General features: G+C 37.9%; 1 protein-coding gene across 1 annotated transcript; it reads left to right on the forward strand.

Moving 5' to 3' along the window:
* Positions 1-4,099: 4,099 nt before the first annotated feature.
* On the forward strand, positions 4,100-6,709 carry LOC143606046 (laccase-4-like). Its single transcript, XM_077081951.1, has 6 exons — positions 4,100-4,199; positions 4,307-4,458; positions 4,557-4,801; positions 4,894-5,022; positions 5,436-6,356; positions 6,464-6,709. Exons 1-6 carry the CDS (start codon positions 4,104-4,106, stop codon positions 6,592-6,594), a joined length of 1,674 nt encoding a protein of 557 aa, XP_076938066.1. The 5' UTR covers positions 4,100-4,103; the 3' UTR covers positions 6,595-6,709.
* The last annotated feature ends 20,728 nt before the right edge of the window (positions 6,710-27,437 follow it).

A 27,437-nucleotide genomic window follows, 5' to 3' on the forward strand; every position in this document is an offset into this window, starting at 1 on the left:
GCAAACTAGCGCTTGCTTTGAAACTTATACACTGTGATGTGTGGGGAAAATAACGGGACACCTTCTTTCACAAAAAGCAAACTATTTTCTTACTATTGTTGACGATTTTAGTCGTTCCGTATGGGTTTTTCTCCTTAAACATAAGCATGAAGCAAGTACACGTTTAATTGATTTCATAAAATGGTTCAAGTACAATTTGAAAAGAATATTAAACGAGTAAGGTGTGATAATGGGGGAGAGTTTACATCTAATAGCATGCTAGATTTTTATGCTAAAGAGGGAATTATATTGGAAACAACGTGTTCACACACTCCCCAACAAAATGGTGTGGTTGAACGAAAACACCGACACCTGTTAGAAATGGCAAGGGCTTTAAGGTTCGAGGCTAACCTTCCCACTAGGCTTTAGGGGGAGTGTATTTTAACGGCTACTCACATTATAAGTCGGCTCCCCTCCGACGTTTATTGATGGTAAGACGCCCTATGAATTACTTTACAACAAAAGTCCTAATTATGAACACTTTAAAGTTTTTGGTTGTCTTGCGTATTATCGAAGCACATAGACAAGAGGGGATAAATTTGAAATGAGGGGAAGACCCGGGATTTTTTTGGGATACCCACCTGACACAAAAGGCTACAAAATTTTTTGACCTTGAACAAAAAAAAATTTTAATAACCAGAGATGTGAAGTTTGTAGAAGATGTTTTCCCTCTCACAAAAGTTGATCTCTCAAAGAATGAGGAAGAAATTTTTACTTGGCCTAGGAAATGGGAAGTTAATGCTACTGTCGAATCATATGTAATTCCAATACAACAAACTGATGAGCCACAAAGTGATTTAAATTCAAGAGCTCAATCAACGTGAGTCCATGATCCATGAAGAAATCATAGTCCCTCATCACCAGCAACCAATGAGGCTATCCCATCTAGCTCTATATCTGAAAATGAGCTCACAGAAAACAATGAAAACAATGTCACTCCATCTAACCAAACATTCGGAAATGAAAATTTTGGAGCTGCTCCAGAACCTTTTTGAACGGCCAAAACGCAACAGATGCACACCAACTTATTTAAAAGACTATGATGTGAAGCTTCCCCCCATCTCTAGACCAAGAGCATTCATCATCTAGCTCCAATCAAAACCCCCTCAACGGCATACCCTTTAGCACATCTTATTTCTTATGATAATTTTACTAACTCGCATAAAAGTTTTTTTTGGCGGCCATTACTAAAACTAATGAGCCAAAACATTTCGGTCAAGCAGTTCGCAATCCAAAATGGGTCGAAGCCATGTAAGCCGAAATTCAAGCTCTTCAGAAAAACGGTACTTGGACGTTGGAAGAATTGCCAAAAGGAAAACATGCATCGACTCGAAGTGGGTGTACAAGATTAAATATAAACCAAATGGAGAAGTAGAACGGTACAAAGCACGCCTACGTCGCCAAAGGCTTCACACAAATGGAAGGCATCGACTTCCATGACACCATTGCACCCGGTTGCGAAGTTAGTTACCGTTCGAACTCTTCTGGCAGTTGCTGTAAAAAAGGGAATGGCATATTCACCAACTAGATGTGAATAATGCTTTCTTGCATGGAGATTTACATGAAGACATTTATATGAAAATCCCACAAGGTTTTAGGAAACAAGATGACAACCGGGTTTGCAAACTCAAGAAATCACTTTATGGGCTTAAAGCAAGCATCGAGAAATTGGTTCCAAAAATTCACCACCTTCTTGCAAAGACTCGGTTTCAAAAAATCGAAAGCCGATCACTCTCTATTCAGTTTTAAAAGAGGAGTTTTTGTTACTGCTCTTATCTATGTTGATGATGTTATCATCACAGGAAACGACATTAAAAAAATTAAAGAGACTAAAAATTTCCTTGACAAAGAATTCAGTATCAAAGATCTTGGTCCTTTAAAGATTTTTCTTGGCATCGAAGTTGCTCGAACAAAACATGGCATGGTCCTTAGTCAACGAGTACACGTTGGACATTCTTGAAGACGCGGGTATGTTAGGGTGTCGACCAAGTTTGTTTCCCATGGAACAAAATTTAAAGTTAGACAAACGAGAAGGTGAAGCTCGTGTAGACGCCAGCCGATATAGAAGACTCGTTGGGAGACTTTTTTATTTACAAGCAACGAGACCTGATATCACTTATTCTGTTAATGTCTTAAGTCAGTTTGTTAGTGACCCACGAGAAAGTCATCTCGAGGCTGCAAACCGTGTTCTACGGTATCTAAAAGCAACACCTGGACAAGGCATCCTACTTACCAAAGATGGGGGAACAAATCTCACAGCCTATTGTGATGCCGATTGGCTTGGATGTCAGCCCAACATTACTAGTTACAAAAAGAATTAATTCTAAAATGAGCTATAATAATAATAATAATAATAATAATAATAATAATAATAATAATAATAATAATAATAATAATAATAAAAAGAATTAATTTTAAAATGAATTATGATATATTAATAATTTGGTGAACAGTCTCACTTGTGAAGATTACTAGCGTAATCTGTTTGACCGTGGTGCGATTGGTGAAGTAGTGACGTTTGTGCACAAGTTGCAGTCTTGTTTGGTCAAGTGTTGTTTTTCTTTAACTATTGGTGTGATCAATCCACTATTATCTCCAACTCCCCTTCTAGAATTAGGAATTACGAATAATATAAGCCTTATAAACAAAATAAATCTTTTTATTTAAATATAAGATAACTTGGATGTATTTTACCTTGTGTATTGTGTCGGGGCAAGTTAGTAAAACACGGGTATTGATAAAACCCAAGCAATGAGGCGGCAAGTAGACACGAATTCGGTCGGTTTATGTTACGTGCGTTATTGGATTGGAACTAAAAAAATAAAACAAAAAATTATAAAAATTTAAGGTGGGTCAATGGGGTGGCCTCGCTATGTAAAACTTGATTGTTGGTAAAACCCGATTGTTGCCAATCCCGAGCGTCGAGGCAGTCAATCTACGCAAATTTGATCGATTACCGTCGTATTCGTTACGGAACCGGAACTAAAACAAAAATAAAAAATAAGCCTTCGGTCGGATTTCGTTACGATAGCGGAACTAAAACAAAACAATACAATAGTAAAATTGGCATTCTATCAGTTTTTGATATTGACCGAAATTTAAACAAAACAGAATTAGCAAAAAAAAGTACCTTAATTTCTTGCACCAGTAAGGTGCCGCAAAGTAGCTCAATATATAGGGGTTTTATGACACCAAAGCTATGAATTATTATTATTAGTAGTAGTAATAGTTACACTAACAGCAATATTCCTAAATTTGTTCTTTTAATTTAGCATTTAGTATTTCTATACATTTTTATTTCTAAAATAAATGACATTCAAAATGTCAAATGCGCACATTTAACTTCATTACACAGTGTATCCACCTATTGCAAACACCAAAATGGTGATCCAAGCGATTGACATAGAACACTGGCTTTAAGATCCGACCTCTTTCTTAGAAAAAGTTATATGTAGGAAATCTCGGTTTATGGATTGTTGGTGATGGGGCTTCTGGTAAATGGTTAACCGCTTTGGGCCTTAAAATTTAGTGGAGGGTCAACCCCCCCCCCACCCCACCCCACCCCTACCCACACACAAAATTTTTGTTTTCCTTATTAGTGTAAATTTACTTTTTTTTTTTCTGAAAATTTTGAGTCCACTCCACACACCTTTTTTTTCTCCTTATTAGTGTAAATTTACTCTTTATGAAACCTTTTTATACGTATTAAGTCGTTGCATCCTTACATTTTCGTCCAAGTTTTTCACTGGTGCCGGTCTCGACTCGGGTATATATGAAAAAGAAATATGCAATACTTAGCTTAGAGTCTAAAAGTTGGTTGTCACATACCTACTTTTGTGTAGCTGCGAAGTAAAATATTGCAGATATTATACCAAATTAATTTCTTCCAATATTTTATTTAATACTTTGTGAATTTGTTTGTCAAACCAAATAAGAAAAAAACGCGTGCGTACCCTATCCACCAAACTAGATAAAGGGACATTTGAGCAAAAGCACTTCCCTTTATATAACCTTTGTGTTCTGTTTACAACCACATCAAACAACTATAACTTCAACTGAAAGACATGGCGGACGCATGGTTCCGGTTGGCGGTGGTAGCTATGCTCATGGTGGCTTCCTCTTTTCCGGTGGAGGGTCTAATCCGTCATTACAAATTCAATGTATATGTTTTTCTCGTTTTATGTTTACTATTACTGTTTTAGTGCCATGCATAAACAAAATGTACGTTGAAATCGTAAGGTTTTTATGCTTTGAATAATGCATGCAGGTGGTAATGAAGAACACGACACGATTGTGCGAAAGTAAACCTATCGTGACGGTTAATGGTCGTTTCCCTGGCCCGACAATAGTGGCTAGGGAGGACGACACGGTGTTGATCAAGGTGGTTAATCATGTCAAATATAATGTCAGCATCCATTGGTGAGATGAGTTTGATTAATTATATTTTCTATGTATATATGCATATGTTGATTAGTATAAACTAATAAAGTTTTGATCTTCCTTTTTAATAACCATAGGCATGGAGTGCGACAAATAAGGACGGGTTGGGCTGATGGCCCGGCTTACATAACACAATGCCCGATTCAGCCAGAGGGGACGTATGTTTATAACTTTACGCTGACAGGGCAACGAGGAACACTTTGGTGGCACGCACACATTTTATGGCTAAGGGCCACAGTCCATGGTGCGATTGTCATTTTGCCTAAGCGCGGTGTTCCTTACCCCTATCCCAAGCCTCATAAAGAAGTTGTGGTTGTATTGGGTACATACAATTGATCACTAGCTTGTTTTAATTTTGTTTCATTTTAGTTTTGGTCACATATAAAAGTTATGACACAACTTTTAATTTTGTAGGAGAATGGTGGAAATCAGATACCGAAGCAGTGATCAACCAGGCAAACAAATTGGGCCAAGCACCTAATGTTTCAGACGCTCACACCATTAATGGCCATCCTGGGCCTATCGCTAACTGTTTGGCAAATGGTAGGATTTTAAGTACTTTCAAATAGCCAAGACATGTTATGTTTTATATCTAACTTGTCATACGGGTAAAACAAAACATAATGAACGGCTCATCTGGGTCGGATATCGCTCAAAACTGTTTTTCTTATACCAAACTGACCATTATTTTAAAAAACAGCCTGTTTCTACCCATGCCCATTTTAGTCGAAAACCAGTTCGGACCTGAACCAAAATGATCATTTTTTAAAACAACCCATTTTCACTTGAACTGTTATGATTCCTTACTCCTGACTCCTGCCCATTTTTTTCATGTATCAACATAACTTTGGTATCATATCTACTCCTAAGTTTTCAAAAAGAGTTTCAAAAAAGTGTTTTTGGGTCAAGTCTACATGCTTTATAGATTAACAAATCAATCATATTTGTTAAATCAGGTGGCTTCAAAGTACCAGTTGATCAAGGAAAGACATACATGCTTAGAATCATCAATGCTGCACTAAATGAAGAGCTCTTTTTTAGGATCGCGGGGCATAAGCTCACGGTTGTGGAGGTAGATGCAACCTATGTTAAACCCTTTACCACAGACACCATTCTAATAGCACCAGGACAAACCACAAATGTTCTTGTGACCGCTACTCAAAAGGCCGGTAAATACCTAGTTGCGGCCTCACCATTTATGGATGCACCAATTGCAGTTGATAACATTACTGCCACCGCGTCTCTACATTACTCGGGTACCGTATCTTCTACCGCCACTCAGCTGATTGCTCCTCCACCAAAAAACGCCACTCCTGTGGCTAACAGTTTCATAAATTCGTTAAGAAGCTTGAATTCCAAAAAATACCCCGCCAATGTTCCGTTGACCGTTGATCATTCATTGTTTTTCACAATTGGTCTAGGGATCAACCCGTGTTCAACTTGTGTTAATGGTAGCAGGGTTGCGGCTAGTATTAATAATGTCACGTTTATTATGCCCAAAACCGCGCTTTTACAAGCACATTATTTCAATATAAGTGGTGTATTCACCGATGACTTCCCTAGCAAACCATTGATACCCTATAACTACACAGGCACACAACCAACAAATCTTGCAACTACAAACGGTACAAGGTTATACAGACTTCCTTATAACGCCACGGTACAAGTTGTTTTACAAGACACAGGGATGCTAACCCCTGAGAGTCATCCACTTCATTTGCACGGGTTTAACTTTTTTGTTGTCGGAAGGGGGATTGGTAACTACAACCCTGCTACCGATCCTAAGAAATTTAATTTGGTTGACCCTGTTGAAAGAAACACCGTTGGTGTCCCAGCTGGTGGTTGGACTGCTATTAGATTTAGAGCTGACAATCCAGGTAAACAATCGTGCTTATATTTCTAATATTCGTTTGATTCTACAGCCTTTTATTGTTGATTTATATGAAACATACATCATTCCATTTTTTTGTTTTAAATCTTGTAGGTGTGTGGTTCATGCATTGTCATTTGGAAGTACACACAACATGGGGATTAAAAATGGCATTTGTTGTAGACAATGGTAAAGGCCCAAACGAGTCGGTTATCCCACCTCCTAGTGACCTCCCAAAGTGTTAGAACAATTAACGAGCGAGTTACCAAAGAGTTCTTTTGGGCAGCCAAAACTAAGTTGCTCCCGGTCAAATAAACCAAGTATAAACCAAGCCCAGTTGCTATTGGTCTTTAATATCATGTATTAAAAGTGAGTTAAGATTTTATTTTTTTTTTTAATTTCTGTTGTTAAATATATTGCCCTACGAAGTTGAGTGGTTGTGTAATTATTTGTGGGATTTCAAATACAGTTTATAAGGCTTTAAAAATACTAATCTAAGATATCTTTGGTTGTGGATTTTTTATGTGTTTGGTTTTGGTTTACGGATTTTTTTTAATTGGTTGGAGTTATATAATGTCAAAGGATATTTGAATTTATGATGAAACTTGAATTTCTTGAATTTTAAGTTCAATGCCCTAAGTTTTATTTACAAGCATTTGATTTTTATCCTGTATTTGGATATAATGTCCGACCTAATTAACAAATCTTATAACAAAATTTGTATATCTTAATCTAAACTGCATTTAATCTTAATTCTTATAAATGTATAAGCATCTAGCTCAAGGAATTTGTTGGAGAAACTATAATCACTTTAAACAATTGCAAGTTGAAAGAAACAAATTTGTAATTAGAATTTTGACTAGCTAGAAAGTTGTTGATGTATATATAGTGGAAAACCTGCATATTATCGTCTTGCATAAAAAGGTGCTTTAAACATTTAAATATAAACAAATAAAAGTAAAAATGTTCATGAGTTAGTCAAATATTACTAAAAATCAACCATGAAAATATGCATCTCTCAAACATGGGACCATATGGTCCATATGACAGCAATCATCTTCTTGATATAGACCGAATGACTGCCTAAACGACTCTAAATTGTTTTGACGTGTGTTAAGCTCGGATTCCACCTTTGTTACCGAGCCACCATGTCTTTTAATCCTCATCACCACCTTGGACGACCATACTCCTTTCAAACACATCATGGCTCTTTAGAAACTTTATTTCTTGCATCTATAGGCTTAAAACTCACGTATGGTGAGTGTGTGAAGTCCAAAATATGAATTTTTGGGTTCAAGGAGGTTTGATTAGTGTGTACTTAAAGAAAAAGTCAAGTTTGATTCTTAACATCAATTATAAGCAACCTTCTTCAACTTGGTAAGAAACCTTGATCCAAAAAAAAAAAAAAAAATCTTTATGTTTAACTAAGCTTAATGATGGTATTTTCACCAGAATCTTATTAGGATTTAAGATTTCAGTTTTTAAGTGTTGATTTGGACATCATAACTCGTTCTTCATCTTCATGGTTAAGGCCTTCTACATTCCAAATATTGAGATGTGTACGTTTTAAAGGAAACTTGTCACAAGCAAGGTTAAAATCGGACCAAATGTGATATTACAAGGTCTAGAATGGAAGATCTCAAACCACATCTAAGTCAAACACCATCATCACTTCAAGTGTTAATTATATATATGTATGCGTCATTCAAGCATATTCGGTGGCGAACCTAGAATTTTATTTACGGGGTCGATCGGAAAATTTTGGATGTCTGTCTTATATCACCAAATTTATAAAAATAATTGGTTGTGCATACAGGTGAGGTCAAGTCCGGCCTGACATGCAATAAAAGGATAAACAAATTAAATTTCCTAAAGTTTATTTATCATATTTATTAGGGCCGTCAATTTATGACACGAACTTGTTAACACGACATGGGTTTTAATAGGTTTGGGTTTGTGCTAGGGATGAGCTCGGTACCGACCAGTACCGGTACCAAAAATCTCAATCCCGAAAATTGCAAATTTTTGGTACCGGTATTTAAGGTAAAATTCGGGAAATACCGGTACCGTACCGGTCCCGATAACTCAAAACCTTAGTACTAATTCGATATCGACGGTACCAAATCGGTACCGGTACCAATCGGCACCATACCGATTTTTGCTCATCCCTAGTTTGAGCTTAACAAGCTTCGTGTTTTAAGCAAGTCGACCTATTTAAGACATGTTTAAATTCGTGTCCTTACAGGTTAAAGACCTGTTAACCTGTTAGTAACACGTGTAGATTTTTATTTTAAAAAATATGTATATGTATGCACTCCTAAGGTCTTAAACCTAAAACCATACTTACAAACGACATTTAATTAATGCCTGTCAGAACCCAATATTATGTTTTTTATGGATGTTATGCTTTGCTTATATGGTTTTTTGTTTCAAGTATGCTATGGATTTGTCGTCTTTTGTTTCAAGTATGTTATGAATTTGTCGTTTTTCGTTTCAAATATGTTACGGATTATCTATTCTTTAAGACTTTTATGCTCGTTTTGAATATTTTGGTTTCGTTACACATGTATTATTCATTGTGTCTTTAAACAGGTCACTTAACAGGTCTTAACAGGTTAACATGTTACTAAACAGGTTCGTGTTCGTGTTTGGAAAAGATGACATGATTAGTTATCATGTCGTGTTCGTGTTTAGCACAACAGGTCATCGTGTCTTATCGTGTTGTGTCCGATATGTTATGGCAGCCCTATTATTTATATCTTATGAATGCATAAGGTATGTTATTACGTATATTAGTAAATTTAATTTTTTGTTGTATTTAACCACCCGTATGTTATACAGGCTATATCTTAGTATGCAATGATTCATCAAGCTAGTTAATTTAAGGTTAAAAATTAAATTATTATATGTTATGGTTAAAAAAATAAACGAGTTACTATTTTTTGTATTTAAATTATAAAAGTGAAAAGGTAATGTGATTATTGAAGTTTATTGAATACCCTAAGTTGAGTTGTAATATTTGAAGGTCTTGTTCAGTTGTTTGTATCTGTGTGTGTCACACCCCAACCGACGGCGGAATACGTCAAGGTGAGACGGTGATTGTTCATAGCACATGATACTACGTGTTACAATAGTCGTTAAATTTAATTTAATATCAAGCAATACAGAGATACAATGAATTGTTTTATAGTCATCTAGGTCCAATCATGCAATCCTATATCTTGCATCAAGTAATCTTCAACAAACAAATTTCCAATACCTGAAAAACATGCGAGGGTGTCAACTAAAAATAGTTGGTGAGAACATAGGTTTTAATAATATAAGTTTTAAGTTGAAAGCAATCCATATGTGTTAAGTTACTTTGTATACTTTGTGATTACAACCAAACCTCTGACACGTTTAGCGAGTCGTCTAATCCACGATTAGACTATTATGTTTAATGTTTAACGATCGTCGGATTCTGAACACACAAGCCTCTAACTAAGGCCTGCGTGGGCGGGTCGGGCCAATAGATCTATCATCATACTACCACGGGCTTTAACAAGTTAATGGTTGTACATGCGATTAAGTATACACTTGTAATAATCACACAATGAATATCATGAATAAAGCTTGAATCAAATAATATGTAAAACAAATTGATTATGCATGTTTCCACCCCGAAGTATAAAACGTTTAAAAGCATGTAAAAGGGGCTATGAACTCACCTTCGTTGATGAATTGAGACTTGTAACGCTTTTGTTTAGAGCCCTAATGATCAAGAAAGTTGTTAGAATGTGACCCTATTTCAGTGGAATAGAATCTCCGACCTTAGGTTCCCAGGAAAAGGTAAGTGGGTCCATTCACGCCCAGACACGCCACTTGGTTTTTCCTTAGGCCGTAGCCTTGGTGACAGAACCCTTGGTTGAATATCTATATACTTGGTGTTTGTTTGGAAGTACAATTGGATTTTAGGGTTTCAAGTGATACTTTATGGTTTAGGGTTTTAGATTATCTTTTCTAGAAAAGAATAGGTTGTTTACTATTCAAGACACGAATTTTTAAAAATAGTAAACCTTTGAGTTAGATTACGAAAATTTTATATCTTGTAACCGTATGAGTTTTTTAACATGTATATTTTTTATAAGATTTAAGTGTTTATAAAAAAATATATAAAATTCATAGACTACCAAGGGGTCTGATTTTGAGTCAGTTTAGTAGAAAAATAACTAAAAATCGATACTTTAACAAATTGAGGAGATTCTAGTTGGATAATTTTTATAATTAGAAGGTCTACAATATATCTAAAAATTGGGTCATAATTCGTAAACATGAGTGAGTTATGACATTCGTTTTGAGGCTAAAGTTATCTGTTAGGATTTTCAGCAAGACCCTTTGTTAAAGAAAAATAATAAAAACGTTTTTTAAAGTTTATAAAATTTTACACCAAAAATTACAGAGATACTAGACACATAAAGAACCAATTTAGGCTTTTGAAATTCATGATTTGGATATATTATGACCGAGATCTAAGCGTTGAAATAAAAGGTTTTTCTGCAGAATGAAAGAACAAAACATTATACGGAAATTAGAACTTACTAGGAAGGAAACGAGTTGTGAATCTTTGAGAGGATGATGATCACGAATTTTCAACCTTGGGGCTTTGGAATATGCAGGTTTGGAATGAATTTTAGGGGTGCTAGAGAGTTCTATTTATAGGGGTGTTTAGAGAAGAGATTATGATGAATTAGAGATAGAATTTGACTAGGACTTGAATTCAAATTTGGATAAGGCTAATATTGGAGATCAAGAATAGAATATTCTAGAAGGTTATTCTTAATTTGAATTTAAGGATATAAATAAAATTACTTTAGGATAAAATTGACAATGACAAATATTAAATCTAGGCATTCCTGGTTAAACGTGTCACGTTAACGATTAACCATGTATAACTAAATGTACATAGAAACATGTAATTGTGCATATGAAAATAATATTAATAACTAGAAATAAATAATATATGATTCCATAATAATATAGATGGTGAACTAATACATGGACCTTATTAAATACGAGTATAAAAGACTAGTGATTTCATGCATGAAAATGCATAGGTGTTACAGTGTGAGAAAAAAATAGATGGACATTGGATGCTTTTAACCATCTTTTATATTATGATAACTGTCACATCCCGATCCAGGGCCTAGAGGTGTGACCAACAGTTGGTACCTGTTTTGTAAATATATCAGAGTAACGGGTTCATTTTAGCGGAAGTCTTTATATATTAAAATATTAATTTACATTATCAAAATTACTCGGGAATTTAACACCCGAGTTTCAGTTTTACAAAATAGTGTTATTAATAATACAAGGATTCATGATATTCAAAAATGAGTCATCTCGAGCGATCTTCTACGATTCCAATCCTTGTATACCATCTAATTACCTGCAAGGGTGGGAAAACACGTCAGCTATATGCTGGTGAAACGTTGACTCGATAAAACATTTATAACAGTCGTTAAATACAAACATAGTTTTCTGTTTCACAAACTCAGTAGGAATGTCTGTCCATTCCTGGGATTTGTATCACTGCCCTACACACACAATTCAAGGGTTCCCCAAGTATATAGGCCCTGTTCGGAGACAACCTTCCCCTAGGCTATGTAACCCTTATGGAGAACTTGTTACGACTGACTTGGTTTTGTATGCTAATTATCAGTTATGTTTGGATCCAGACACATGTGTATTTGGTCTGAGTTGTTTTTTATTATCTATTTTGTATTATAACGATTTTAGATATTTTATCTCATGCAAACATTTATCAGACTCTTTGTAATAAACAACCAGTCTATTACAAGAGTAGAACCAGTTCAGACAGTAAAAGGTTAACATGTTCACCTTATATTATCAGTTGGAAATATCAACCTCCTTGGCTTCAGTATGCTATTAACCTATATTCATAATAGGTTTGCATAAGTACCTAGTTGGTATTATTGAATTTTTAGGTCTGTTACAGTTTCAGCAGACTCGAGGTTTGATCAACAGACTCTTAAGTCTGATTCAGTTCAGCAGACTCGTGGTCTGATCAGCAGACTCTTAGGTCTGACCTAACTTTAGTATAGTTATAGTCGTTTTATGAAAATACTTTGGATTTACATATGACGTTTGGAATAGCACGCTTTGGCCTAATAGAGGATATCACGTTGGCAAACTTCTCCAGGTAAGCAAATGGGTCCCGCGGTTGATTGGGATGTACACGAATTGCTTTCCTTAGGCAAGAAGGGTCTATTAATGATAGACCCTTCCAGTTACTACATGCCCGTCAAAATAATAACTTTGATAACATTACTTCACGTGGAAGTAACTGTAACATCTGCCCGATCCGACCCGACCCAGGTACCCGTTTCTCTGATCCGATCTCCTTCTTTTATGATTTAATATTTATTTATACTTATATTTTACTTTTAATAATAATATATATTTTCCTTCCCGCCTCTTTCTCTCTCTTTCTTTCCGCCGTCCCCTCCCTCTCCTTCTCTCTTTCCGCCTTCTTTTCCCTCTTGTCGCCGTCCCGCCCTTAAGCCTTGTTTCCCTCTTTTTCTTCTAACTCTTTGCTGTCCTTTGTTCCTTCCCGCCTAAGGTTGTCTGCGCAGCTCCACGCGCCAGACCCCTTACAAGGAATCCTGCGTGAAGACCACCTGTTTCAGCGATACGCGAGACGAACTCTTCTCGCAGCGCGCTAAGAATTGTAATTCTTCTCGCAGCGCGCTAAGAATTGTAATTCTTCTCGCAGCGCGCTAAGAATCGTAGTTCATCCCTCGACGCGCGAAGAATTATAGTTCTTCCCGCGGCGCGCTAAGAAATGTGATTCTTCCCGCGGCGCGCTTAGAAATGTAGTTCTTTCCGCGACGCGTTAAGGTTGGTTCTGTCTGCCTTCGCGCTCGCGCTCTCTTGACCTTCTGTGTCTGCCTTCGCGCCTTAGCCTTCTCGCGCTGAACCCTTTGAGTTTTCTTCTGTTTAAATCTAGCCGTTTGCTTTTGTGTTGTCTTATCTTTTGAGCTGTTGACCTAATCTGCTTTATGTCTGAAAAGTTACTTTCGGCGCAGCATGCGCACCAACCCCATTGGTTGACAGATAAAGTGACTGACATAATCTTTTGAGATCTGCTTTTGCCATGCTTGACCTGTACCTTTATCTGATCTGCCCATGCCTTTTTACTGTTCCCTGACAGCTTTATCTTGCCCCCTGCAGCTGCCATATCTTTCCATATCTTTTGCTTTTGGAATCTTTTGCTTTTTGAGATCTTTTCCCCTTTTTCTGGATTTATGTCTCCTAGGGTTTTCCTATAAATAATAATAATATTTTCCTAACACATCACACACAAACACTTAATCTCTCCTGTCCTCCTCCTTGCTCTCTCTGCCGCCTCCCTCTCTGCCTCCGTCTTCCTCCCTGTTCTGCCCTGTTTTTCCGGTAATATATATTATATATAATAACTTACTTATTAATTATGCTAACTTATAATCAAGACTTAAAACCAATCATTAAAACAATAATCTTTAATTATAGGTTAACTTGTGCTTGTTTAAAGTTGGTTCTTGCTTTATCTTGCACCGCATCGTTTATCAAGTGAGTAATCTCGTACCTAATCCCTTTTTGCTTTTAATGTTTTGGGATGTTCATGTGTTCATACAAACTTAGAGTCTTAAACTTGTTTATGAACTTTAGTCGCGCAGTATCCCATGTGTTGAGGACGTAGACTTGGCTGTTTATTTGTATGTGTGGATCATTAACCGTCTTGTCGGTTTATTCCGCAGTTTTCATGGTACCATTAGATGAACACGGGAGAACTATCGTTTATGATTTTCTCTTTTGTTTACACATGCACAGTTTGTCTTGTTTGTGAGCTCAATTGTGAGCACTGGCAGTCTTATGAATCTTAGAGTTGGTCCCGATCAGATTACACCCTTGTTGAAAACCAGACATACACATGTTGCGCGCAGATTTATTGTTATCTATGTATTGTATTAAACTTGATTTCTCACCAACACGCAAGTGTTTGACGTTTTATTTTAACACATGTTCAGGTTTGCAGTAGTTGATTTTGGAGCTTGTGGACACATAGGAAGTTTTCTTTATTTTGGACCTAGATTAAAATGTATCAAGACAAGTTATTTGCTGTTCGAATATTTTGATTTATAATATATTAATTTATGTTGGTTTATTTATATCTTGTGTTTACCCTGCGCGTGCGCGCATGAATGTATTTATTAAATATTGACACCCAATAGTGTCACGAGTAATGAAACAATATGTGGCGCCCCGATGTATAATCCGCCTTTGGTCGGGGTGTTACAGATTGGTATCAGAGCTCGTTGACTTTAGGATAGGTGGTTAGACGTAACGGCCTAGAATACCTAAGAGTCCCTTCTCGCGCATGAGAGAAATCTCATGTTTGCGCGCTTATTGTTAATTACTCGTTATTTATGAATATGCTCGCGCTTGCGCAGTATATGATTTTATGTTTTATTTCGCGATATTTCGATTTTTGTTGAATTTCGATTTTTATTGATTTTACTTACATATTCGTTTGTTGGGATCGAAAATCCGAAAAGTCATGGTGATACATGAATAGTTGATTTTCAATTTCCATTTACGATTATGTTCTGAGGTTGGAGACTTGAAAAGTCATGGTGATACATGAATTGTCAACCTCCAATACTCATTTTCTGGTATATTTTATATTGAAGATTGAAAAGTCATGGTGATACATGAATCGTCAATCTCCAATACTCGTTTGCTCGTATATTTTAAATTGGGAATTCGGAAAGTCATGGTGATACATGAATTGTCGATTCTTGATTCGAATTCGTTACCTTTATTAAGTCTGCATTTAGGGTCATTTATTTTACTTTAACTTTTGACAGTAACTAACTCCGTGAAACCAAGCTTTATAAGATTAAAACTTTGCGCTAAAACCAAGATATTAACTAAAATTAAAACTTTTATAGAATGCCTCCGCTATCTCGCCGATTTCAGAGAAGAGAAGCCTCGCGCATGCGTAGACAGCAACGTTCCCAGGAAATGGCCGCCGCGATAGCCCAAGCCTTGAGCCAAAACAATACCTCCAGTTATAACATTAAGTCCTTTAACGCGGGTAACCCTCCAAAGTTCACAGGTCTTGAAGGAGCCACCGTGATGCTCCAGTGGCTTGAGAAAATAGAAAACACTTTCCTCCATACCCAATGCCCCTCAGACAGACGAACCCTATATGCTTCCAGTGTCCTGGAATCCAGAGCGCTTACATGGTGGAATGGAGTAGCTCATGCGCGTGGCGCAGAGGCTGCTTCTAGCATGACATGGGAGGAATTTAAGGATCTCTTGACGCGAGAATTCTGCCCTCCCAACGAAGTTAAGCGCCTGGAGGAAGAATTCTGGAACTTGAAGCAATACAGCGGTGAAGCGCGCGAGTACGCGACGCGCTTCCATGAACTAAGCCTGCTTGTCCCTCACCTTGTTACCCCTTCCTGCCGAGCCATAGAGAAATTCCTTGGGGGTCTCCCCATGGAAATTCAAGATTCTGTATGGGCCAGGAACCCAGTAACCCTCTCTGACGCCATCGAGTTGACCGCTGTGCTCAGCGACAACCATGTCAGAGCAGGAACCCTGTTCCTGCGAGGAACAGAAAAGACCAAACTCACCAAGACTGTCCCTGAACCAACAGAAACCAAACCTGAACCCTCAAACCGTAACAACCTCAAGCGCAGGCGCAAGGCCTATGCGCTTACCAACCCGCCCATTGCCCAGCAACCCATTTATCAACCTCCAGTTTACGCGCCTAACCCACTATCAGCCTACCCAACTCCCCCTATAGTCCACAACTATGCCTTAACCAATCCAGCACTCCCTGCCCCGCCAACTAAGAAACCTTACACAGGAAACCACCCCTTTTGCCCAACCTGTAGATTTCACCACCCAACCCAAACCCCGTGTCGACTTTGTACCCGATATGGCCGCGCTGGTCACACTGCTGAGAACTGTAGAGTCCTTCTCGCCAATCCAATTGCGCCAACACCACCAGTCTACCCGCAAAACCCTCAACCAACCTACCAAAACCCACGACCCAGATCGTGCTTTAACTGCGGTGATCCCAGTCATTTCCGGAACGCGTGCCCAAGACTACAAGTTCAGATTACGCAAGCGAATCCGGTGAACCAGATTTCAAACCAAGTGACGCGTGGACGAGCTTTTAACATAACCGCGCACCAAGCGCAAGCGAATAATGACGTAGTTAATGGTACATTTTTGCTTAACGGATTTTATGCTTCTGTACTTTTTGATACTGGCGCCGATCGAAGTTTTATCTCTCGCGCCTTCGAGCAGAAGCTTGCGCGACCACGCGATAACTTAAAGGAGGATTTTTCAGTTGAATTGGCTAACGGTGAAACTGTTTTAATTAACTCGGTGATTAAAGATTGTACGCTTAACCTTAACGAAAACGATTTTCTGATTGACCTCATCCCTATGCCTCTTGGAAGCTTTGATGTTATCATTGGTATGGACTGGCTTACGCATAATCGCGCCGAAGTTATTTGCGCCAAGAAGATGATTCGCATACCTCGAGAAAATGGTGATCTTCATATTTACGGCGAGAAACCCTCCCGCGGTCTTAAACTTATGTCTTGCGCCGAAGCCCGAAGGCTCATGCGGAAAAGGTGTATTGCATTCTTAGCTCATGTGGTTAAACCCGATGAAGGAAAGAAGCTTCGCGATATCCCTGTTGTGCGTGATTTCCCTGAAGTTTTTCCTGGTGATCTTCCTGGTATCCCTCCCGCTCGTGAAGTCGAGTTTCGTATTGATCTGGTCCCTGGTGCTTCCCCCGTAGCTAAATCTCCTTACCGTCTTGCACCCGCTGAGATGCAAGAATTGGCCAGCCAACTTCAAGAGTTGACTGCTAAAGGATTCATTCGCCCTAGCTCTTCGCCCTGGGGTGCTCCGGTGTTGTTCGTTAAAAAGAAAGATGGATCGTTTCGCATGTGTATTGATTACCGCGAGTTGAACAAACTCACCATTAAAAACCGGTATCCCTTACCGCGTATTGACGACCTCTTCGATCAACTCCAAGGTGCCTCTTGTTTCTCGAAGATTGATCTCCGCTCTGGTTATCACCAGTTGCGCATCCGCGATGAAGATGTTCCGAAGACTGCTTTTCGAACTCGTTATGGCCATTTTGAATTCTTGGTCATGTCCTTCGGTCTAACCAACGCACCCGCCGTTTTCATGGATCTAATGAATCGGGTGTGTAGGCCTTTCTTGGATAAATTCGTGATTGTGTTTATTGATGATGTTCTGGTGTATTCTAAGACCAAGGCCGAGCATGAGCAACATCTCCGATTGGTATTGCAAAAGCTTAGAGCCGAGCAGCTTTATGCTAAGCTTTCCAAGTGTGAATTCTGGTCTGATGAAGTACAGTTTCTTGGTCATGTTGTAAACAAGATGGGTATTCATGTCGACCCATCCAAGATTGAAGCAATCAAGAACTGGATTACGCCATCCTCTCCTTCTGAAATCCGTTCCTTTCTGGGCTTAGCTGGTTATTACCGGCGCTTCATTTCGAACTTCTCGAAGATCGCTTTGCCTTTAACAGCTCTAACGCACAAAGGTAAACCGTATATTTGGGGCTCGAAGCAAGAAGAAGCCTTTCTAACGCTCAAGCGTCTGTTGTGTGAAGCTCCTGTTCTTGCGCTACCTGAGGGTAATGATGATTTTGTCGTGTATTGCGATGCATCCAACCAAGGTCTCGGTTGTGTTCTTATGCAACGAGGCAAGGTTATCGCTTACGCATCAAGGCAACTCAAGGTTCATGAAAAGAATTATACAACTCACGACCTCGAACTTGGTGCAGTTGTTTTTGCCTTGAAGATCTGGAGACACTACCTTTATGGTACTAAGTGTATCCTCTACACTGACCATAAAAGCCTTCAGCATATCTTTGATCAGAAGGAACTTAACATGAGGCAACGCCGATGGAACGAACTCATCAGCGATTACGATTGTGAGATCCGGTATCATCCTGGTAAGGCTAATGTGGTAGCCGACGCGCTCAGCCGAAAACCCTGCCAGCTTAACTGTATCTTGCCGCGCACCCAGCTTCACTTTGCGCCGATTCAAAGCAACCTTGAATCGCGTGTTCGTGACGCGCAGCGCGCATCCATCAGTAATGGTAACCTTCGCGCCGAGTTAGCGTGTGGCGCGGAAGCGCATTTTGTGCCTAATCTGAGTGGAATTCTCTGCTATCTCAATCGCATCTGGATCCCCTTTGATGAGAATCTTCGCGCTGATATCCTGAGTGAAGCGCACAAATCTCGGTATTCTATTCATCCTGGCGCTGATAAGATGTACAAGGATTTGCGCATTACTTATTGGTGGCCCGGTATGAAAAAGGATATTGCTGTGTTCGTAGCTAGATGCCTGACTTGTTCTAAAGTGAAAGCTGAACACCAACGCCCATCTGGTTTGCTCGAACAACCTGAAATTCCTACGTGGAAATGGGAATGTGTAGCGATGGACTTCATTACCAAGTTACCTTTGACAGCAAGCAAACATGATAGCATTTGGGTAATAGTGGATCGTTTGACTAAGTCTGCTCACTTCCTGCCCATTCGTGAAAACTACCGTGTTGAGCATCTCGCGCAGCTTTATGTCAAGGAAATTGTCTGCCGCCATGGTACTCCTTTGAGCATCATATCCGATCGCGATGGCCGTTTTATATCTCGCTTTTGGAAATCTCTCCAATCTGCACTAGGAACTCGCTTGGACATGAGTACGGCATATCATCCTCAGACCGATGGACAGTCTGAGCGAACTATTCAAACTCTTGAGGATATGCTCCGATCTTGTGTTCTTGATTTTGGAGGTAATTGGGATTCGCACCTGCCTTTGATCGAGTTCTCTTATAATAACAGCTATCATTCCAGTATCGGTATGGCCCCATTTGAAGCACTTTACGGTCGTAAGTGCCGCTCCCCGATTTGTTGGAGCGAAGTGGGTGAAACTCAAATCACAGGACCCGAACTTGTTCAAGAGACAACCGATAAAATCGCCAAGATCCGTGATCATCTGCTGACTGCCAGAAGCCGACAGAAGAGTTACGCAGATCGTAGACGGAAGCCTCTCGAATTTCAAGTTGGTGATCTTGTTCTCCTCAAAGTGTCGCCCTGGAAGGGTGTTGTCCGCTTTGGGAAGAAAGGTAAGCTTGCTCCTCGTTATGTTGGTCCATTTAAGATTCTCGCGCGTGTGGGAAAAGTTGCCTATAGACTTGACCTGCCGCCCGCGCTCAGTAATGTGCATCCAACGTTCCATGTATCCAATCTCAAGAAGTGTTTAGCTGACGAGAACCTTCACATTCCACTTGATGAAGTTCAAATTGATGAAACTATGCATTTCGTTGAGAAGCCTGTTGAGATTATGGATCGCGAGGTAAAGCAAACCAAGCGCAGTCGTATCCCTATCGTGAAAGTTCGCTGGGAATCCAAGCGCGGAGCCGAGTTTACATGGGAAAGGGAAGATCAAATGAAGATCAAGTACCCGCACCTGTTCTCTGCGCAACCTACTTCGAGATAAATTTCGGGACGAAATTTCTTAAAGTAGGGGAGACTGTAACATCTGCCCGATCCGACCCGACCCAGGTACCCGTTTCTCTGATCCGATCTCCTTCTTTTATGATTTAATATTTATTTATACTTATATTTTACTTTTAATAATAATATATATTTTCCTTCCCGCCTCTTTCTCTCTCTTTCTTTCCGCCGTCCCCTCCCTCTCCTTCTCTCTTTCCGCCTTCTTTTCCCTCTTGTCGCCGTCCCGCCCTTAAGCCTTGTTTCCCTCTTTTTCTTCTAACTCTTTGCTGTCCTTTGTTCCTTCCCGCCTAAGGTTGTCTGCGCAGCTCCACGCGCCAGACCCCTTACAAGGAATCCTGCGTGAAGACCACCTGTTTCAGCGATACGCGAGACGAACTCTTCTCGCAGCGCGCTAAGAATTGTAATTCTTCTCGCAGCGCGCTAAGAATTGTAATTCTTCTCGCAGCGCGCTAAGAATCGTAGTTCATCCCTCGACGCGCGAAGAATTATAGTTCTTCCCGCGGCGCGCTAAGAAATGTGATTCTTCCCGCGGCGCGCTTAGAAATGTAGTTCTTTCCGCGACGCGTTAAGGTTGGTTCTGTCTGCCTTCGCGCTCGCGCTCTCTTGACCTTCTGTGTCTGCCTTCGCGCCTTAGCCTTCTCGCGCTGAACCCTTTGAGTTTTCTTCTGTTTAAATCTAGCCGTTTGCTTTTGTGTTGTCTTATCTTTTGAGCTGTTGACCTAATCTGCTTTATGTCTGAAAAGTTACTTTCGGCGCAGCATGCGCACCAACCCCATTGGTTGACAGATAAAGTGACTGACATAATCTTTTGAGATCTGCTTTTGCCATGCTTGACCTGTACCTTTATCTGATCTGCCCATGCCTTTTTACTGTTCCCTGACAGCTTTATCTTGCCCCCTGCAGCTGCCATATCTTTCCATATCTTTTGCTTTTGGAATCTTTTGCTTTTTGAGATCTTTTCCCCTTTTTCTGGATTTATGTCTCCTAGGGTTTTCCTATAAATAATAATAATATTTTCCTAACACATCACACACAAACACTTAATCTCTCCTGTCCTCCTCCTTGCTCTCTCTGCCGCCTCCCTCTCTGCCTCCGTCTTCCTCCCTGTTCTGCCCTGTTTTCCGGTAATATATATTATATATAATAACTTACTTATTAATTATGCTAACTTATAATCAAGACTTAAAACCAATCATTAAAACAATAATCTTTAATTATAGGTTAACTTGTGCTTGTTTAAAGTTGGTTCTTGCTTTATCTTGCACCGCATCGTTTATCAAGTGAGTAATCTCGTACCTAATCCCTTTTTGCTTTTAATGTTTTGGGATGTTCATGTGTTCATACAAACTTAGAGTCTTAAACTTGTTTATGAACTTTAGTCGCGCAGTATCCCATGTGTTGAGGACGTAGACTTGGCTGTTTATTTGTATGTGTGGATCATTAACCGTCTTGTCGGTCTATTCCGCAGTTTTCATGGTACCATTAGATGAACACGGGAGAACTATCGTTTATGATTTTCTCTTTTGTTTACACATGCACAGTTTGTCTTGTTTGTGAGCTCAATTGTGAGCACTGGCAGTCTTATGAATCTTAGAGTTGGTCCCGATCAGATTACACCCTTGTTGAAAACCAGACATACACATGTTGCGCGCAGATTTATTGTTATCTATGTATTGTATTAAACTTGATTTCTCACCAACACGCAAGTGTTTGACGTTTTATTTTAACACATGTTCAGGTTTGCAGTAGTTGATTTTGGAGCTTGTGGACACATAGGAAGTTTTCTTTATTTTGGACCTAGATTAAAATGTATCAAGACAAGTTATTTGCTGTTCGAATATTTTGATTTATAATATATTAATTTATGTTGGTTTATTTATATCTTGTGTTTACCCTGCGCGTGCGCGCATGAATGTATTTATTAAATATTGACACCCAATAGTGTCACGAGTAATGAAACAATATGTGGCGCCCCGATGTATAATCCGCCTTTGGTCGGGGTGTTACACTAACGTCTTTACTTTATAAAACATTACTTGGAAAATAATTACAGTTTAACGACTATATCCTTAACTAAGCTATATTTTATGTATTTAAAGTAACTAGTAAAGTAACTTAACCTTAATCCTACCTTAATCGGCTCGACGGAACTTAAGAACTTAAGAAATCAGCAGCACTTCGACTCGCACTTCGTTTTCAAGATTAACAGCTCGTTCGGTAGCGTAACAACACCCGCTTCTTCGTTAGAACAGCCTCAGAACCACCAGAACTCTCTTGGCACGACTCCCTAGGTTATATGTGTGAGAAAAGTGTGAAAAAGGGATGAAAACGACTGAGCTCGTGGCTACCCTATTTATACCCGTTTTTGTGCATCTTCGCAATACGCGAAGATGCTTGCTTGAGCCAGTTCGCGATACGTGAAGATGTAAAAGTCGGCGCTGCAATTTTGCATGTCAACCCCGTGCTGACACGTGTCTCCTCGTCACTGGATAAGCTTTGAATTGTGTGCCAGTATCTTCGCGATACGCGAAGATGTTCCTTCTTTGCATCTTCGCGATACGCGAAGATGTATAAGTTTCAGAAATTTCATTTTAGTCATTCCACTTTCAGATTTGGCATTTTTAGCCCTTTAACTTCTCAAATTGACATTTTTGGTCCAAAACTTGATGGGGTATTTTCACGATATTACAATAACATATTTAGATTGTACATTCATGCTTTGTTGAGTTGTGCATTATAAATGACGGCTCGATATTGAATGAAATTTATATTAAAATGTTGAAAAAGTTGAGCCCGTCGCAACGGTAAGTTTCTTTATTTTTTATGATATAATATACTTAAAAATAGGGAAGAAAATAAAAAAAAAGTAAATAAAGTTATCAAGTAAAGGTTAAAGATGACGGGGTAAATTTGTAACTATTTTTTAAATTAACAAAAGTTTAGTATAGATGGGGGGCAATGTTGTAACTATATTTGAATAAACTGAAACACACGTGATATTTAAGAATTGAATGACCTTTTTGCCCCTATTGAAGGTTGTACCATATGCTTGGTAGCTTGTAAATTACTTAATCATAAACGTCTTAATTTGCCCTCATCTCCTATATATGGTATAGATTATTGTTAAACTTACTTTATTTATTAAAAATTGAAAATGGTTTAAATTGCTGGGATGAAAAAGTTAATGCATATTTACGGTTTTAGAATAGGTGAAATTAGATGGAAAAAATTGATGTTACACTCTATGTTCCTGAGTTTGCTTAACGAATAAATGAAAAGGAAAAGAAATCATTTCCATTCCTTTCATTTCTCTCCCCTTTCCTTTCTAATCTTCATTTTCTCTTTCTTTCTTTTTCATCCAATTCCTTTCATTTGTAAAGGAAACAATTTACTCATCTTTCTCTTTATCATTTCCTATCTTTTCTTTTCTTTCTCCGCTTCAATAAAACTTGAGAACACACTAGCATTAACTTTCCTTCCCTTTCTTTTTCTAAAAAAACTTAGAAACACAATCTTGTCTTTTTTTCTCCCTTTTTCCTTTCCTTTCTTTCCTCAGGTTGAACTCAGAAACACAGCGTTAATGCAGACGGGAGAGAGGGGTGAGGCGTATGTATATACTCCACTTTTGAGATTGAATTTATGTCTTGTGAACATAGCATAACACAGTATCATATTAAATATTATTATTATTATAATGGTGGTTGAATAATTAAAACACCTACACAATATTTATAAATCAAATACATGTTGTCATATGTTAGGATGCCTAACAAGAGCTTAATACAATAATCAAAGGTAAGGTTTCCAAGAAAATGGGATCCCATTACCTTAAAACATTAGCATTGATAATAGTTAAGATGTGATGTATTTTTTAAAATCCTTTTGTTTTTTCTTCTTAAAAAGTCGTGTCATTTCCATTAAAAATGAAAATTCTATAATACTAATATAATCGTCGACTCTTATGTATTTGGCTAATCAAAGATTAGATCTAAGGATAACATAAAGAAGTCTTATTAAAAAATTACAAAAGTTACTAAATGATTTCAAGTAATATATTTGATTATTTTATCAACACTAAGTTGATAAAAACAACAAAATGCAAATGTCTTTTGTGGTATCGTCTCTTTGCTTTGTCATATTACTCATATATCACAGGTTTTCTACTAGCACGTGACTTATATACTCGCATTATAGTAGCTCAAAAATCACGTCTTGTTATAAGTTGAGGTTGAAACGCATCTTCGTATTTGAACTCGATAGAATAAAACTAAAAAGAGTTGTAAACTATCTATGGCGCTTGTTAAAAGCGCACTATTTTTTGTTTTCGTTAGAATCATAAAGTGTTATAAGAATAATTCTAAAACCACAATTAGAGGTGGGCAATAGGCAAACCCGGTTTTTTCATGAACCGGTTTCGAGTTTTATGCCTACCTTTAACCACTCTAGCCAATAACCACAATGCATCGACTTATTAAGCAGTGGGTAGATCAAAATGTGTGGCTCATGTAAGAGTGAAACAAAGCTCTCGGTCTTCATTTAGAGCATTCCCAACCTCATCTCCGTATTTTTAACATAAACATCAATAACTCACTTCATCGAATCCCTCATCCCCATACCTTAACCTCATATTTTTAGAGGTAAATATTCACATCTCCATTTTGATGTGTCACTATTCACCCTCAAATCTATTTTTTAATATTATTTGTGAGTGGATGGAGCGGAAGAAATAGAAAAATAATTAAAAAGTGAATAAAAATGAATTGTTTAATTGAATAAGGATATATGTGAAGGACGGGTTGTGAGAGGTTTTTTAAAAATAAGAGATAAATTTAGAAAATTATGTGTTTTAATTAAACAAGTTTTCATATCCGCGCATTACGGCGTGCAGATGTTTATGTGTTTATGTGTTTACATGTAGTATGAAAAGAAGACGAAATTCATGAATTTATAAATAATGAAATCCAAATGAAAATAAGCAATCGTCTCCACCAAAAGTTGTAACCAAACAAATGTTGTACATCAAATGAACTCTAATTTAAGTCAGAACTACCATTTTTTTTTGGTAATTAGAGTGCCCAAAATTTGTTATCTAGCTTTGAACTCCAAAAGCTTGAGGGGCCCTAAAATCATAACTTATTTTATTTTCTAACTAAGATATGTTTGGTTGAGGTAATAAAATGAAAGAAAGAATGTAATGAACAAGAGGATGATATAGATCATTATCATTCATTTATTTTGTTTGGTTAACCTATGAAATAAAATGAATTATTAACTTAATATTGTTTGGTAGCAAACACCCCCCTCCCCCCCCCCCCCCCCCCGGCAGGAATGAAATAAATTTAATAAAAAATACTTTTATTTCAAAATAAATAAAAAAATACCAAAAATAAATTTGCAATGACAACGGTAGTGGTGGTAGCGTGGGCAACGATGATAGCGGTGGCGGTCAGGCAGTGACCATGGTGGTGGTGGTGGTGATCAAGCAGTGGCGATGGCGACGGCGGTGGTGGTGGGGTGGTGATGGTCAAACAGTAGTGGTGGTGGTAGCGGTGGCGACAGTGGTGGTGGTGACGGTTGTAGCATTGGTGGTCAGGTGGTTGTGGCGACTGTAGTGGTGGTGGTGGTGATGACGGTGGTGGAAGTGGTGGCAGTTAGGTGGTAGCGACGACAGTAGCAGTGACGATAGCGTTGGTGGTGGTTGTTGTCAAGTGGTGGTGTGAAGAGAGTATGGTGAAAGATCAATGGAAAGAAAGAAAAAAGTGTAAGAATAAATAGTTTTGATGGAATGAAATTCATTGTGTAATAGTTGATTACATTCTATTAACCAACCAACGTTCATTTTTTCATTTCATTTTTTTTATTATTTCTATATACTAAACGTTAGCTTATATGTTAGACACGTCTAGTTTAAGCTTAAGCATCAAAATTATAACTCAACTCAAAACCCAATCAATAGGCATGTCTATATGAACATGTGGATTTATCAATTTTAGCATGTCTCTTTGTTATTTTAATGATGATAAAAATAGGTGGACTGAGTTATGGGCCCAGCCATCCTCATATATACTTAGTGGTCCACATATGGCATACCCATGGTCCACGTCTTAAGTAGGCTTCAATAATGAAGGAAGTGTGGTGGGGTCAGGTTGGTGGTCTTTCGCCTCTTATTTTTTGATATAAGGACCGAAGGACACCTGCAAATGCCCCAAGGGGAAGGGTAATCCAGTAACTTTACAGATTGAGATGTTATCCTAAATTCATTGTTCATTGGAAGATGCAAGTCACGGATTGTCACGTTATCCTAATTTCAATGTTTATTGGTTGCTGCACCTCTCAACCTTACCCCTACACCACTTCCACTCAATGTCTGTTGAATTGTTCGTTATTTGACATTCTAGTTCAATGGGACGGGATCTTATGGTTTTAAATTTGAAGCCTAATTCAGTTGGATTTTTCTATTGTGGTGATTTTTTTTTTGATGGGGTTCCTAGATGAGTCAAAGGTGAAACCGTCAAAATCAGTATAGACAGCTGATGTTCCGTCTCAAAAAGTATCACTCGAGTATTAGGACTGGTTCCAAACGTTGTTCAGAAAGTAAAGAAGTCGAATTGTTCAAACTCTATCGGTTCCGGTTCAAATCGGTTTTCAAAACACGATTGTATTTTTATAATTGAAAAAAAAAAGTTGTGTATGCTTAATTTTCAATTATATATCTTTTCTAAATTTGTATCTTTTATATATACAAACTTATTATACGGTTGTTAACATATTATTTATATGAAACAAACGCCTCTTTGTATATGTCTATGTAGAACGATGTATATATTAACGAAACGGAACTATAAATTTGGAAGATGCAGTTTGTGGGAACTTAATACTAGTTTAAGTTTATACATTTAAGCAAAATATATGATTATAGTGTATTTGGTATTGATGTATTTTGACATATTCTTGTCTACATGTTGAGTAAAAAGCCAACATGAATAGTGTAAATGCATTTTTTAGTGAATCATTCACACTTTAATGCTGATCAATTAAAGTATCTGTTAATAAAATTATTATGAGGCTATCAAAAAACCTTTGGGTATGTTTGGTACGGGGTAATGAAATAGATGAGGGAATGGAATGGACGTGGTAATGGAATGGACAAAGGAATTAAATGAATCATTATCATTCCATTGTCATGTTTGGTTACCGTGTAAGAATGAAATGATTAATCACTTTATTATTATTATTAATATTTTTATTAGTAATAATAATAATAAATAAATAAAAATAAATAATATTATTAATAAATGAATATTCATAATAAGTATTTTTAGGACCTCGTGTTGCAACGAGATCATTAAACTGTATATGCGTTGTGAAATGTTAACTCATCAAATTTAAAAATAAAATATATTGATAATGTAGTAATAGTTCTAATATAATAATAGTTATATTATAATATACAAAACGATAATGATAAT

Source organism: Bidens hawaiensis, unplaced genomic scaffold (genome assembly GCF_021521415.1).
Source record: "Bidens hawaiensis isolate Kalapana, Puna unplaced genomic scaffold, B.hawaiensis_p1.1 tig00072840_1, whole genome shotgun sequence".
NCBI lineage: Eukaryota > Viridiplantae > Streptophyta > Magnoliopsida > Asterales > Asteraceae > Bidens > Bidens hawaiensis.

What these genes read in the sequence shown, in the direction of transcription:
- LOC143606046 (XM_077081951.1), top strand. Translation starts at nt 4,104, where the DNA reads ATGGCGGACGCATGGTTCCGGTTGGCGGTGGTAGCTATGCTCATGGTG. An exon ending in TATAATGTCAGCATCCATTG is followed by an intron (nt 4,459 to 4,556) that starts GTGAGATGAGTT and finishes TAATAACCATAG; the next exon opens with GCATGGAGTGCGACAAATAA. An exon ending in AGAAGTTGTGGTTGTATTGG is followed by an intron (nt 4,802 to 4,893) that starts GTACATACAATT and finishes TTAATTTTGTAG; the next exon opens with GAGAATGGTGGAAATCAGAT.